The sequence below is a fragment of the Aethina tumida genome, chromosome 7, assembly GCF_024364675.1.
Source record: "Aethina tumida isolate Nest 87 chromosome 7, icAetTumi1.1, whole genome shotgun sequence".
NCBI classification, from domain to species: Eukaryota; Metazoa; Arthropoda; class Insecta; order Coleoptera; family Nitidulidae; genus Aethina; species Aethina tumida.
Window position 1 is genome coordinate 7,042,474 of NC_065441.1, and position 12,649 is coordinate 7,055,122.

A 12,649-nucleotide genomic window follows, 5' to 3' on the forward strand; every position below is an offset into this window, starting at 1 on the left:
AACTTAATATTGAGAACTTCTGAAGTAGTACTAAACTCAGTAGTTCATATATATCAAATTTAATAGTTCATAACCTTAAAATTTTTTGACAAATGTAAATAAATATAGGTCATGGATAAATCAAGGTTTGTATACATTTTAATTTAAATTTAGCTTCTATAAACGTTATTAATTTACAGAGGGCTTAAACACGTTCAAGATAAAAGAAAGTATAAACCTAAAGGTAAATCAGCTCCAATTGCTGATCAATCACCTAAACAAAAACTTAAGCATTTAGACTCTAATTGGGATAGATATGAAGAAGAGGAAATTAACCCGTTTCAAATACATTCAAGCACTGACTTTGCACTGCTTGCTAACAATCATGTTTCAGCTGGAAGTCATTTTCAATTTAAATATGATAAGAACGACTTGGAAATTTCCAAGGAATTACCAAGTGATATGTTTCATTTAGACATTGACTTGCTTAATTTAAGTATTTCTTCTCTTCCCTTTTATGAACACTTCAATAATGAAATTAATTTTTCTGTAAGTAAGTAATGTTAATATTTTTATAATGGTGTTAATTATTGGTTTATAGGATAGTCAGAAAATTACTATGGATCAGGAAGCTGAAGAAGCATCAAAAAAATATAAAGAATATTTAGCAAAGCATTTTAATTTATTTCAAGATGACAAAGAATTTAATAAAATAAAAGAAGTTGATAAAAATGTACAAAAAGAGTGTATAAATCAGTCTAAGGGTGACACAATAGATTTATTATTGGATTCCATTGATTTAGGTAACTTTTAAATGTCTACAAGTGCAGAATGTTATTATTACAATCTTACATTTTTTAATGATATATGTAAATAACAAAAATATATCTGTTTTAGATGCTGATCCATCCAGTTCAACTCAGAAAATAAATGTAATTAATGATGATAAAGAAATTGAGGATTTGGAATCTTGGCTTGAGGACATATTACAATAACAATGTTTTATTTATTTCACACTTTATTTTTATATAAATATATTTCTTTAAAAAACATAAATAATTCATTTACCTGCATTAAATCTTAACTTTGGTTAAAGGCTTTCAACAATAGTTTGATAAAAATCTCCAAAATTTGTCCACACAAAGTTATGGTATTTTGGATTTCCTCTTGGGTCTAAGGGTAAGTTTCCAGGTGGAATTGCTGTTTCATTGTATTTTGATAAAGTTTCTTCCAGTCGATGTAATATTTCCGGGAAACTATAAAGCCATGAACAAACATATTATCTTTATAAACATAATACTTTTAGACACTTACTGATTAGCTACATCATTTAGTTCACATGGGTCCTCAATTATATTAAATAAGCAAGTTTTGGCAACTGGATTGCACTTTGTGCCTTGATTGTGGTTTTGTTGACAATCTATGGTTGCGTTTTTCCTGATTTCCTCGATTTCCGATAATTTTGGCATTTTTCCCAAAGCATTCAAAGTTTTACCAACTTTTGAATTCAAAATCAAGCTTGCATTAAATGCGTAATTTCTGCCATTTGGACCATACCAATAGTCCCATTGACCGCCATATGTTGTACCTGGAAATATTAAGGAAAATAAATATTTTAGAATTATTATTAACAATATTTGTAAACTTATTTTAAAATTTCGTGTTTATTTTAAATATTACCTTTGACTATTTTCCAAGGACCCACAGTTACGGCAGCATTACCATATTCATCGTCAATATTATGAAGAATTTCACTTCGTGTGGACACATCATCATTGGACAGAGCATTCCATAAGCTGACTCCATCCAAATTATTAGATTTACTACTGAACAATTAAAAGTTTTAAATTCACCATCAATTTAATAGTCAAATAGTTAAAGTTTTTACCTTACATTACCACCAACAGCTTCCAAAAGAGTTGGTAGCCAATCGGAGATATGCATCATTTGCAAGGCTATCCTTTTACTTTTCTTAATCAGTGGACTCCACACACAAGCGGCACCTCTGACTCCGCCCTCCCAGAGAGTATTCTTAACGCCTTTGAGCGGATAGTTCGAGGCGGCGTTGAGATTGAAGCCTGCAGCAGGGCCACCGTTATCCGTGGTAAAAATAATTATGCTGTTGTCCAACATGCCCTTATCGTTTAAAGCTTTAACGACTTCTCCTACAGATTGGTCTAATTTGCTCAACATTGCTAAAAAATGAATTTATCATCTACTTTGGTTATTGATTTCTTTATATTTTACCAGCAAATCGCCTTCGATTGTAGTCTTTTATGTATTCGAATTTTTGGACCTCACTGTCCGGTGCTGGCAAGGGATTGTACGGGTTTCCTGAATGGACTGCCGCGTGGGCCAGGTACAAAAATAGCGGTTTGCTGGTATTATGTTTGGATATAATTTTTACGGATTCCTCTGTGAAAATATCTGTTGAATATTTGCCGTGGAGGTCATACGCCACTTCCATTCCACGTCGCATGTCCAAGCCGAATCCCGGACGTTCCACAGCATAATGATCGAAATAATCTTGATGGCCTGTCCAGTAACCTTTAAAAATGGTTTATAAAATATTATCATAAATTTCTCAATTTTGTGTTATAAAACTGCTTCATTATGAGTCATAAATTAATGTAAAATTCTCTTGTTTAAAGGACTGAGAATGTCGAATAGAGTAACTCGCACACTTTCAATTCCTCTAACTGGAAGTAATAAAATCTTAAATTAAATTAGCTATTAACAGAAATGTTTGATAATTTCTTTCCATTGTTCTTTCGACACGTACAGTGTTTCTGTAACTTGAAAAATAATTTTAGAAAATTTGTCCTTTTTGGATAAAATTGTACTTATTAAACTTAAATATTCGATAATTTGAATTTTCAAGAAGTTCAAATTATATTTTTTATACGAAATCTAACACTAACTTGAAAACTGTTGTTAATATTAACATATTTGTTACCTAGATGTGAATCAAATCCTCGTGACATGGGCAAATATTCCTTGGTGTACGAACCCAAATGCCATTTACCAACAATATGATTATCGTAACCCAGTTCTTTCAAATACTGAGGTAGAATTTTTTCAGTCAGGGGTAATCCACGGGCTTCAGCACCAAAAAGTACCGTATGCTGCATGCCAGTGTGAATTGCATATTTCCCAGTCATTAACGTACTCCTCGAAGGAGTACAAATCGGTGTAACATAATAATTGTTTAAAATTAACCCTGAGTACGCTAAAGCGTCTATATTTGGAGTAGGAATCTCATTTGAACCGTGAAATCCTACGTCGTTCCACCCCTGAAATTTATAAATAAATAATGCCACATTTCAGTTTCATAGTAAAAATATTATGTAATGCGGAAACTCACCAAATCGTCAGCCATGATAAATATAATATTGGGTCTTTGTGACTTAGCATTTGTAAGCTTTATACAACAAAAGGCAATAACTACAACAACCACAATAGAAGCATTGCACAATAACATTTTTTTATTTCGCGCCGCCGTTATTACTCCACTGATACGGTCTGAAAATTTTAAACATGTAATTATACACAAGAAAATAATAATTAGGTAATTTATTAATTTTTGTAAACTTAATACTAGAATTAAGTTTATTAGACGAGTATTTATTATTAAATTATTGATGTGGCTGAAACATTATGTTTCTTGTGTGAAAATAAATATATAAACAAATGTATAATTTCGATTTAAGTTTATGTTACTATGAAACGAAAGTACATTATTTTTGGGTTAATTAAAATGCATATATACTTTGTAAGTGAACACTATCGTTAATTAATTCACAAGTAATATTATTTCTTATCAACTAGGTAGTCCGTGTTTACAAGTTGTTTGTTAAATTTATTAACAAAAACCACGACATATAATAAATTTAAATACAATAGTACCCATAATTAATTTGTGTAAACATGCTACTTATGCACAAACAAGATTTTCAGAGCTCAAGGTTCCTTTTTGAAGTCAGTTACATTCTTAGAAAATTCACAAATAAATTACACTAAACATTAACTCAATTTATATCTTTATTAAATACATACCTTTAATAAATTATAATAACAAAAACGACACGTAAATTTGCACAGTAGTAATTATTGTATTATGATGCAAGTTGTTTACATTACGAATCGTGAAACCGCACTAAAGAAATATTGATGCGTTCAAAATTTTCTCAAGCAACCAAAGCAACAAGACAATATATTTAAATTTACGTGACTGAATTTTTCCAGTGGCGTGTAAAATGCATTAATGCAATGCTCCCTTATATATTTAATGAGCCATTAAAAACGACTACGTGTTGCACTTTTTAATTTACGTAAAAAAATTATTAGAGTATGATTTTTAGCACACATGTATGGTATCTATTAGATACGGCGTAACATTGTTAGTATTTGTATTTCTACGCTCATGTAACATAAACATACCCCGAAATTGCCATTATTAATCATTAATTTATGTATTTGGGTGGTTTAACGGAACAATTTAAAAAATATACAAATAAATTATTTAAAATGAGTAACTACATTTATTTATCTTAATTATTTTCATATAATAGATGGCTCTGCTATTATATAATAAACAAAATTAAAAAATACACTTTTGACGCCATCTAGTATTTTAGAAATTATTTACACATAAGTATTGTATTATATGTAATATTATACAATTTGTATAGGTATAGTAGATTCAAAATAGGGAGGAAGTTTATAATCTATACACTTGAAGTGTGTACTATATTCTTATGCCAGCACTTTTAGTAACTTTAACACCTTGTTAATAATGGTATTTACCTATCACATTTTTATTCATATTTAAACGAAACATCGAATAAGGACACACATTATTTAATTAACTTATGATATTGTTCAGCTTTTTAGGTTATGTGGTCGTACAAGGAGTAGTACAATTGTTTTTTCATTCCCTTTCATATCAGTTTGTTACTATTGATTCTATTTATATATTAAAATTAATAACTTCATGGAAGATGCTCAAAGGTGTTACATAGAAATACAAAAAAGGTTTTTTAATATTTATTAAGTTTTTGATATTATAGATGCATAAACGTATTTAATAGAACAAATAGTACAGTGAATATTTCTATGCAGAAAACTACATATAAAAATTTAGCTACATAACTTTTTAACACCAGCCTCAGGTTAAATAATTCAATTTTTTAATAAAAATGATAGTTTATATTCATTTAATTTTAATTAATAAATATTTATATATGTACACATTACTTTACCCTGATACATAGCTTCAACTTCTGTTTAACAGATGGCACTTACTACGGTAATTTATTTCCAATATTTGTAACAATTCAATACTAATAATATACACTACGACAAGAGTTGCATCTGAATCCTGAAAGAGACATCATACATATATAGGAAATCTAAATAATAAACATTAATATTTGAAATAACATTTATTTAACTTATAACAAATTAAGAAACATTATTATACATTAACTTTCTTCCGATATTTGATACACATTTGCATAATATTTAATTAACTATTTTAAAAATAATTACAAATAACACCTTCACTGCGATTATGTTATAACTGCTCAGGAACATTAATTTTACTTTATATCCATTAATATAATGGCTATTAAAAATCATACGCTAAAAAATAATTAGCATGCATGGCTTATGAAATTGGTGACCTCATGATTTGTACATTACAGCTAAACTAGTTATAGTTATATACAATTCAGACCACTTATAAGGAACCACTTATGAGGAATGTATAAAAATCGTTTTCTTACATCAAGAGTATGCACAGCATGTGTGCATTAAAAAGCTATAAAATATAATAGAAGCATATTTACAAAAAAGAACAACATGTAGCTCTGATGCTGAGTGAGACTACATTTTTGTGTGGCACATGTCAACTATATTAAACATTAAAAGGCATTTTCGTCGCAATGAAAGTGTCAAGCGGCATACTATAAATACTGGGTTGTATGATTATTCTCCAAAATATAAATAAATATAAAGCAAAAATGTGTATTGTATTAATAAGATCAATTAAGAAAAATCATTTATAAAATTGTTTACAATATAAATATATACAAGGCGATTTAATCCTACAAGTAACAGTTATAAGATATTATCACAACAACTGATAACAATCCCATCATTTTTTTGCATTTTCATGATTTTTTTTTCGTACCATAGTTTTGATTTAAGTACCTATTTTTCTGAAACATAAAGGCACAAGGTTAAACGAAGGTACACCTGACTCGACCAACACAATTGCACCAATCAGATTAATTAGACATACCCCGCGTCAGACTTGTGCGGCGACTGCAACGGGACACCGTCACTGCATCGGCGTGGAGGCGGCGTGCGCCAAGCTGCCTTCGTTTAACGTGTACGAATAATCCTCGAAGCTGAACTGCGAAAAGCTCGGCTCCTCCTGTATCGCGCCGAGCGGTCCGGTGTTGTCGGGCGGCGTCAGTTGCACGCTCTCACCCGTAAATTCCGAGTCGAAGTAGCGGGTGTCCGTGTCTGAGAGCACTTGGGGTTTGAAGGGCGGAGGCACCTGGAAATACGTCAACCAAAATCTAATTAAAAACAATCCAATTGCCTTTGTTAAATAACAAGTTATTTTTATTAATAACGTATTTAAATTATTTAATTTGCATTATTTACCCGTTTCATAAGCATATCCTTCCAGACAATAGATCGGAAAAAGGTGTGTGTCATGATTTCCCTTGCGTCTTCCGGTCCGCCACCCAATCGTTTGGTAGGATCCTTGATAAGTAGGCCTGAGAGTAAATCCTTCGCTTCCGGACTAATTGATTTCGGAAATTTCACCTCTTCCATCAAGATCAGGGCGAATAACACGTCGTGGTCGCGATTGTAGAACGGCAATCTTCCACACATCTAAAACATTTGATTGAACAACACATTTTAAATAACATTCAAGTTTTACTAACCATTTCGTACATGACCACCCCGATACCCCACCAGTCAACGGCACAGCCATAGTCGTTGTCTTCCAACACTTCTGGTGCCAAGTACTCTGGGGTGCCACAGAACGTTTTAGTCGTCCTACCATAGGCGATGCCTTCCTTGCACAGTCCAAAATCAGCAATTTTTATGTGACCGTCCTTATCCAGTAAAAGATTTTCCAGTTTTAAGTCTCTGTTGATTTAAAAATAGAGAACATCGTTTTAAAGAAAATTATAAATATTTAAAACTTTAAGTTATTGGTATGATAAACTATTTACCTATATATAATACCGTGACTGTGCAGATAGCCAAGAGCAAGTATAATTTCGGCGCCATAAAATCGGGTCCTCTCTTCGGAGAACACTCGCTCCCTGGACAGATGGAAGAACAACTCGCCACCGTTTACATATTCCATCACAAAGCAGAGCCGGTCGTTTGTTTGAAATGAGTATTTTAAGGACTGGAATCAAGAATTCAATATTAAAAATATGCAAATATAAAATAAACTGTAACTGTAACATTAGAAAGAATTCTAATGAAATAAGGTATAAATTAAAATTTATTCAATACTCTATTTTATTAAATATGTGTAAAAAGTGTAATTTTATCGTAAGATTTTGATATTATTAAACTTAAAATAAAATATAAGATGTTTTAAGATCAGGCATAGTCATGACAATTACATTATAGATATTTTTGTCTTCAAATATTTTACATTCTAATACTACATAGAAGTTTTTTCTCCTATTATAATGTACATAATTACTTAAATTAAGACATTTTTTATCTACAAAACTGTGTCAAGTCACTTGAAATTAGATTTCAGTGAAATCTAAAGGAAATTTTTCCACTTCAAATTTGTGTTCACATCATTAGTTTACAATGTTTTCGCCCCGTGGTATTTGAAAGTTATTTGTAAATTTGCGAGTATTCGAAAATTAAATCAACAGTTAAATGAGAGTTGTTCTAATTATGGTCACTACTGTATATTATTTATCAGAATTATAAAGGAGTGACAGGATTTTAAGTTTTTTCATATCATTGATTAATCATTTAAAATGATTCAATCAGTAAATTAAGTACATTCACGACACAAACAAGACTCACAATTAAAAATGGGTGACTGGTGCTGCGCAAGACACGTTGCTCCGTCTGAGTGTGGGCGACTTCGTCCTTCTGGATGATCACGTCCTTCTTCAGTATCTTGATCGCGTACAAACGACTCGTGGCTTTATCCCTGCACAAGATCACCTTACCGAAGGTGCCCTTGCCAAGCACCTTCAAGAATTCGAAACTTTCGAGCGTGATCTTCCTCTTGCCGGTAGATTTCGAAATGGATGTGCCCTGTTGGCTGAACGCCTCGCATAGGTCCTCCATTGTCGTGCCCATCTCACCGAAATTGTTCATTTCGACGTCTTCGCACTCGCCGCTCAAGTTTTCAGACACGGACTTGATGGCGTTTACCCATTCCTCCCTAAACCAGATACACAACAAAGTGTTTATATATGTTGTTATTTATACATAATTACAAGATATGGATTTGTGTTGAAGACATAACTAATTGAAATATTATTTGTTTATAATAGTTTAGTTGTAAATATTAGCAAGGCAATTAAAATAATACCCCTTGACAATAACAATTATTGTACATTAAGCCTGATATTTATATTTAAAAAAAATTACAATTCATTGTTAATAATTAATGGACTATAAAGTCCAATAGGACAAAATCCTCAGATCAACAAATCTAAATTAAAAATGGAAATAGGTCGAATTGTTGGTGGAAACATATAATGCACCGTTATCAAAATTTAACTCGTCGACCTCGTACATTAAATCAGTTTATCACAATGCACGTTTCAGTTTATTTTTTTGCTTACAAACACCCGAATGTTTATCTCTGCAATTTCGCAAATTTCACGCTTAATGGTCATGTCGCATCAAATAACAAACAAAACCTAGCGGTTCCAAAAGCCAGTATCTTATCGCATCGACATTTTAACTAATTTGTAACAATTTCCACTAAATAAATCTCCACAAACACACACAAATAAACAGATAAGATACGTTATTGAACGCCAATCAAATCCATTCACAAATATTATTGTAACTACTTGAAAATTACATACCTCTCGTGTGCCGAAACCACGTGGAACATCCTTTCGATGACGGATGCCCATTGTAGGCCCCTGATCACGAACGTGTAGGGTTTAGGTCTGTTCACCGACATGATTTGACATCCCTTCACCGTGAAATTGTTAAGCGGATGTTGCCATTCCTCGGGACTGCTGGGCAACGTTTTGTAGCCCCACAGTGAGCCATTGCTGAACAACGCAAAGTATCTGGAACATTAATTTTAGTAAGAGGAAATTGGCAGTTGGAAATTGAAGATTAATACCTAGGCCTCCAGTTTTTAATGTGCTCGCCCCTTTTGAAGAGCCAGCCTTGTTTCACGGGCGTTGAAACCGGAGCAGCTGGTGCCTCATCCATTATCGGTCGATTCTAGAATGATTCAATTTTTTGTATGTTTTAACCTGTCTCGTCTATTAAATCTAATATGTATTTATGCATCTCTAAATTAAATATTGTATAAGATGTACAAGATTAGATATTATTAGATTAATTGTTGATATTGATTCGTTTTATATGAAAAAATTACTAAAACAAAAAACGTAATATCACAAAATGAAAATACATTTGAATGTATCATTTCTCTGACCACTACTGTATATGCAAAAGACTGAAACTCTGAGTTACTTTTTTCTATAATACGGAAATATAATTGGAATAAGATGTAACAAATCAAATAAGAAATATACTGTTTATACAAATAATATCTTAAATACATAAATTTTACAATTTTTTACATTTAATGAATAAATATTAAATAAATTAATTCTTTTTTGACCCAATAAATAAGTCCAATTTAAACTTTGATCCAAGAATCTTAATTTAAACATGAATCATCAGTGTATTCAAACAGTTTAGATGAATTGTATGATTCACAGTAATTAAATTTAGTTTATATAAAAATGTACTAAAAATAAGTGTTTATTATTATTAATTATAATTTTTTGTGAATGTAATTTTACAGAAACAACAATGTCATAACTGTAATAATTCAAAAGTGGGAAAATGTGTCAATATCAAATATCCTAAATTTTCAATAACCATCTGGATTAAATCAATTTGAATAATGATGAAATTATTAAACTTGATAAATGTAACAAAAATGCAGTTTTTAAAGTTATTTATTGTATTTTGTAGTTATAAATATTTAATACATTATTTTATGAATTAGATTGTAACGCAATTGTTGCAGCATTAAAATAGATTACTTTTTAATTGCTTAGACAGTACATAAGTGTCACTAATTATTTTGTCCTTAATTTAACGATTTTTAAATAGATAAAAACCTGTCAACATATTTACAATATTGGTCATGCCAAACAAACGGATATTTTAATATTCCAAAAAAATTAAAACCATAAAAAATGTAGAACTTCTTTAAGGTTATGCACGTAACAAATTTTGCTCCACTTCAGTAATCCTTAAGATGACCAAACAATTCTAAGTTGATTGTATTAAATGCGTTTTTAATTTGGCGTGTGTGAATTACGGAGCCCTCATGTTTCGATCGTGTTGTTCGGCGACCACGTTACGGACTTCGAGTTCAATAACATAGTGCGTGTTTTGTTTGAAACTGCGTCGAAGATCAAAATATGCGACTCGAATGCGATGCATTTTTCCTGACGTTTTGCTTACCTCAAAAATTGATACTCCAGTCCTCAAAACAGGGTGCTTCCGTGCATTTTCCAAGGGCCACGTACCATCACAGGACGCACTTCATTTGAAGGTTTCACGGATATACGCATTAAACTACAAGGCCATGTTTTGACGCAGATATTTTTGTCGAATCCTGGTTCATTATACTTCCACTTCACTGCCATATATTTCACTAAGTCGCACCGTAAAAGTCACTAGATTCGCGACGATGGTTTCAGTGTCGCAAACTGTCGGACACTAACATGATAATTTAATTATTTTAATAGTTTTGAGAATGAACTAAACTAAACACGTTCAATGTTTAATATTAATTCTCAAGTTAGAATTATGTTGAAGATCATTGACATATATACATATTTCCATAAAAAACTTAGATACTCCAATATTGCCAACATTAAGAATAAACATTCACATCCTAATCAATAAATCCATTTTTCACTTCATATTTTTTTGAAATAATGTAGTTACTTTTAGTTGATCTAGTCTAAATTGTTATAATTTTAAATTTAAATTTATAATTGTTATTTTCATTTATGAATATAGAAATCTGTACAAACGGAGACTGTCTTTATATTTTCCTTAATAGATGGCAGCACTTAGCCAAAAGAACTGGATATTTCCATTGTGTGAAATTATGCAGCAGCCTCTAAGCCTCAACGGATGGTTTTGAAACATGTGAGTCTTTTTCTTTCTGTCCTTTGAAAAAAAAAAATGTATTCAGGACTTTTAATAAAATAACGTATTCATAAAATCTTGCATTTTTGGACTTTATATCTTCTTGAGTATTGAAATGTATGGAACGCCTGTGTACATTAATAATTATAAAATGTTGTTAAATACCTTTGGTATTTACATAAAATATTTTTGTACCCCATTTTTATTTATTCTTTTTTGCGACTAAGAAATGTATTTACCACTTCATATCTGTATCATTAATATTTTTATTTCGAATCATTGTTTTGTGGCAATTAAAATAATCCTACATGTTATATTCGAGTTCCACGTTACTAAAATTATAACTGGTGGGCCATACTCAAGCCCATATTGTAGTTGAGGTTGAAGTTATCCAAAAAAATATCTTGAGATAAACTCTAAGGGAAGAGATTTCTAGCAAGTTCACAATAAGAATATTTGTGACTAAACAATTAGAAACGGGTTACACGTAGCAAATTTGGTTACTAGAAGTCTCAGAACTAACGTTGAAGCACTTAAGAAATCTTCTTGAATGAGCTACTGAGCACTTGGAATGGATACGACAGATGGAAAAGAATTTGGTGGCTGTATATTTATTTGGGAAATCATTTAAATCTGAATTTTAAAACAAAAAATAAAAAAGTTTAAATAAAACTTGTTTGTTTCCATTTATTTATAATACCTTCAAGACTTTTAACGAATTACTACATGATTTTCTTAAAAAGTTTAAAGAGATTAAAAGAAAATTGTGGAAAATGAAACAATAAATATTTTCAAATAATTCTTGGAACGACCCACATGCATCTTTCAAATACTTCTCCAGTGAAGTCCTTCAAATATGTACTTCCAAAGTAGTTGCCATGCTTCTAACATAATACTTAGAAGTTTGGGGAAGTGTTAATAGATCGCTCATAATATAAGCCGTAAAATGAACATCTAACATATAAGTATAACCACTATCAGAATTCGGAATTTTTAGAATGACAGCAATGTAGACATGGTGCGACAGGAAATTTCAATTTGCTTTTTTATAGGTTCCAAACAAAATAATTAATTGTTTCGTTGAATCTATCATATAAAATAAAATTATAATAGTCTAAAATTGGGTTTATTATTTTATTAACCCTAAATTGGTAATAAAATATGACCAAAATTACCTTATGACCAAAATTACCATATGTCCGAAATTACCTTATCACTAAATAGTTAAAAC

The 12,649-nt window shown here is 30.9% G+C and overlaps 4 protein-coding genes across 8 annotated transcripts in view; 2 read left to right on the forward strand and 2 right to left on the reverse strand.

The window, feature by feature from the left end:
• Positions 1–52: 52 nt before the first annotated feature.
• Positions 53–1,086, forward strand: LOC109597946 (uncharacterized). The gene is made up of 4 exons (XM_020013732.2): positions 53–125; positions 180–528; positions 581–782; positions 877–1,086. Exons 1-4 carry the CDS (start codon positions 112–114, stop codon positions 972–974), a joined length of 663 nt encoding a protein of 220 aa, XP_019869291.2. The 5' UTR covers positions 53–111; the 3' UTR covers positions 975–1,086.
• On the reverse strand, positions 980–4,895 carry LOC109597944 (arylsulfatase B). Of its 3 annotated transcripts, none has more exons than XM_020013729.2 (8): positions 4,786–4,895; positions 3,344–3,501; positions 2,936–3,272; positions 2,227–2,526; positions 1,868–2,174; positions 1,660–1,802; positions 1,294–1,567; positions 980–1,235 (listed from the first exon to the last, which is right to left on the reverse strand). In XM_020013729.2, exons 1-8 carry the CDS (start codon positions 4,817–4,819, stop codon positions 1,070–1,072), a joined length of 1,719 nt encoding a protein of 572 aa, XP_019869288.1. In that variant the 5' UTR covers positions 4,820–4,895; the 3' UTR covers positions 980–1,069. The 3 variants fall into 3 exon arrangements, with proteins under 3 accessions (XP_019869288.1, XP_019869287.1, XP_019869290.1); XM_020013728.2 differs by having other exon boundaries at positions 1,660–1,805; XM_020013731.2 differs by lacking the exon at positions 4,786–4,895 and adding an exon at positions 4,036–4,182 and having other exon boundaries at positions 1,660–1,805.
• A 513-nt stretch (positions 4,896–5,408) lies between these two features.
• On the reverse strand, positions 5,409–10,903 carry LOC109597971 (RAC serine/threonine-protein kinase). Of its 2 annotated transcripts, XM_020013763.2 has the most exons (9): positions 10,723–10,902; positions 9,356–9,459; positions 9,087–9,299; positions 8,065–8,431; positions 7,236–7,417; positions 6,942–7,149; positions 6,655–6,888; positions 6,284–6,544; positions 5,409–6,200 (listed from the first exon to the last, which is right to left on the reverse strand). In XM_020013763.2, exons 2-8 carry the CDS (start codon positions 9,445–9,447, stop codon positions 6,323–6,325), a joined length of 1,518 nt encoding a protein of 505 aa, XP_019869322.1. In that variant the 5' UTR covers positions 9,448–9,459; positions 10,723–10,902; the 3' UTR covers positions 5,409–6,200; positions 6,284–6,322. The 2 variants fall into 2 exon arrangements, with proteins under 2 accessions (XP_019869322.1, XP_019869321.1); XM_020013762.2 differs by having other exon boundaries at positions 5,409–6,544; positions 10,723–10,903.
• Positions 10,904–11,395: 492 nt separating this feature from the next.
• LOC109603505 (potassium voltage-gated channel subfamily KQT member 1-like) overlaps positions 11,396–12,649 on the forward strand; it is a 105,252-nt gene continuing 103,998 nt past the window's right edge. For both annotated transcript variants that reach the window (XM_049970176.1, XM_049970178.1), the window contains exon 1: positions 11,396–11,418. In XM_049970176.1, coding sequence (XP_049826133.1) covers positions 11,404–11,418 — 15 coding nt within the window. In that variant the 5' untranslated portion in view covers positions 11,396–11,403. The remainder of the gene's footprint in view (positions 11,419–12,649) is intronic.

Excerpts from the sequence above, each read along its gene's own strand:
- LOC109597946 (XM_020013732.2), top strand. Across the intron at positions 529-580 it reads ATAATGAAATTAATTTTTCT|GATAGTCAGAAAATTACTAT; the intron begins GTAAGTAAGTAA and ends ATTGGTTTATAG. Across the intron at positions 783-876 it reads ATTGGATTCCATTGATTTAG|ATGCTGATCCATCCAGTTCA; the intron begins GTAACTTTTAAA and ends TATCTGTTTTAG.
- LOC109597944 (XM_020013728.2), bottom strand. The coding sequence starts at position 4,819 with ATGTTTCGTTTAAATATGAATAAAAATGTGATAG. Across the intron at positions 1,806-1,867 it reads GCTGTTGGTGGTAATGTAAG|TAGTAAATCTAATAATTTGG; the intron begins GTAAAAACTTTA and ends TTAATTGTTCAG. Across the intron at positions 1,568-1,659 it reads TCCTTGGAAAATAGTCAAAG|GTACAACATATGGCGGTCAA; the intron begins GTAATATTTAAA and ends TAATATTTCCAG.
- LOC109597971 (XM_020013762.2), bottom strand. The coding sequence starts at position 9,447 with ATGGATGAGGCACCAGCTGCTCCGGTTTCAACGCCCGTGAAACAAGGC. Across the intron at positions 7,418-8,064 it reads CCAGTCACCCATTTTTAATT|TCCTTAAAATACTCATTTCA; the intron begins GTGAGTCTTGTT and ends TCTTGATTCCAG. Across the intron at positions 6,545-6,654 it reads AGGATATGCTTATGAAACGG|GTGCCTCCGCCCTTCAAACC; the intron begins GTAAATAATGCA and ends ACGTATTTCCAG.